The sequence below is a fragment of the Trichoderma citrinoviride genome (genome assembly GCF_003025115.1).
Source record: "Trichoderma citrinoviride strain TUCIM 6016 unplaced genomic scaffold BBK36scaffold_399, whole genome shotgun sequence".
Lineage (NCBI taxonomy): Eukaryota > Fungi > Ascomycota > Sordariomycetes > Hypocreales > Hypocreaceae > Trichoderma > Trichoderma citrinoviride.
Window position 1 is genome coordinate 1 of NW_020195107.1, and position 1,259 is coordinate 1,259.

Here is a 1,259-nt window from a genome sequence, read left to right on the forward strand (position 1 = left end):
CAAGAACATGCCCGGCGTCGTCATCGCCATGGGCCGCGTCAACCGCCCCAGCATCATGGTCTACGGCGGCACCATCAAGCCCGGCTGCACAAAGGCCGGCGACTCCATCGACATCGTCTCCGCCTTCCAGGCCTACGGCCAGTACATCTCGGGCGAGATCACCGAGGAGCAGCGCTACGACATCATCCGCCACGCGTGCCCCGGCAGCGGCGCCTGCGGCGGCATGTACACGGCCAACACCATGGCCACGGCCATCGAGACCATGGGCCTGACCCTGCCCGGCAGCAGCAGCAGCCCCGCCGAGGACCCGAGGAAGAAGGCCGAGTGCGAGAGCGTCGGCGCCGCCATCCGGAACCTGCTCAAGGAGGACATCCGGCCGCGCGACATCCTGACCCGCCAGGCCTTTGAGAACGCCATGATCGTCACCACCATTCTGGGAGGCAGCACTAACGCCGTCCTGCACCTGATCGCCATTGCCGACGCCGTCGGCGTCAAGCTCACCATTGACGACTTCCAGGCCGTCTCTGACCGCATCCCCTTCCTCGCCGATCTCAAGCCGTCCGGCAAGTACGTCATGGCCGACATGCACCAGATCGGCGGCACCCCGGGCCTGCTCAAGTACCTCCTCAAGGAGGGCCTTATCGACGGCTCCGGCATCACCGTCACCGGCAAGACCATGAAGGAAAACGTCGCGAGCGCCCCGGACTTCCCCGCCGACCAGGACATCATCCGCCCGCTCACCAACCCCATCAAGCCCACCGGCCACATCCAGATCATGCGCGGCTCCCTCGCCCCGGGAGGCTGCGTCGGCAAGATCACCGGCAAGGAGGGCCTCCGCTTCGTCGGCAAGGCCCGCTGCTACGACGCCGAGTCCGACTTCATCGACAGCCTGGAGAAGGGCGAGATCAAAAAGGGCGAGAAGACGGTCGTCATCATCCGCTACGACGGCCCCAAGGGCGGGCCCGGCATGCCCGAGATGCTCAAGCCCTCGTCCGCCATCATGGGCGCCGGGCTGGGCAAGGACGTCGCGCTGTTGACTGACGGCCGGTTCTCGGGCGGCTCGCACGGCTTCATCATCGGGCACATTGTCCCCGAGGCCATGGAGGGCGGACCCATTGCACTCGTCCAGGACGGCGACGAAATCACCATTGACGCCGAGAAGCGCATCATCGATCTTGAAATTTCTAAGGAGGAGATGGAGAAGCGGAGGAAGGCGTGGAAGGCGCCCGAGCCGAGATACACAAAGGGAACGCTGGCCA

The 1,259-nt window shown here is 65.6% G+C and overlaps 1 protein-coding gene across 1 annotated transcript; it reads left to right on the plus strand.

The window, feature by feature from the left end:
- Positions 1-7: 7 nt before the first annotated feature.
- BBK36DRAFT_1164083 (dihydroxy-acid and 6-phosphogluconate dehydratase) lies at positions 8-1,215 on the plus strand (the record flags this gene model as incomplete). Its single annotated transcript, XM_024894611.1, has 1 exon — positions 8-1,215. A coding segment is annotated over one exon (1,208 nt), but the record flags the coding sequence as incomplete, so codon positions are not given.
- Between the last annotated feature and the right edge of the window lie 44 nt (positions 1,216-1,259).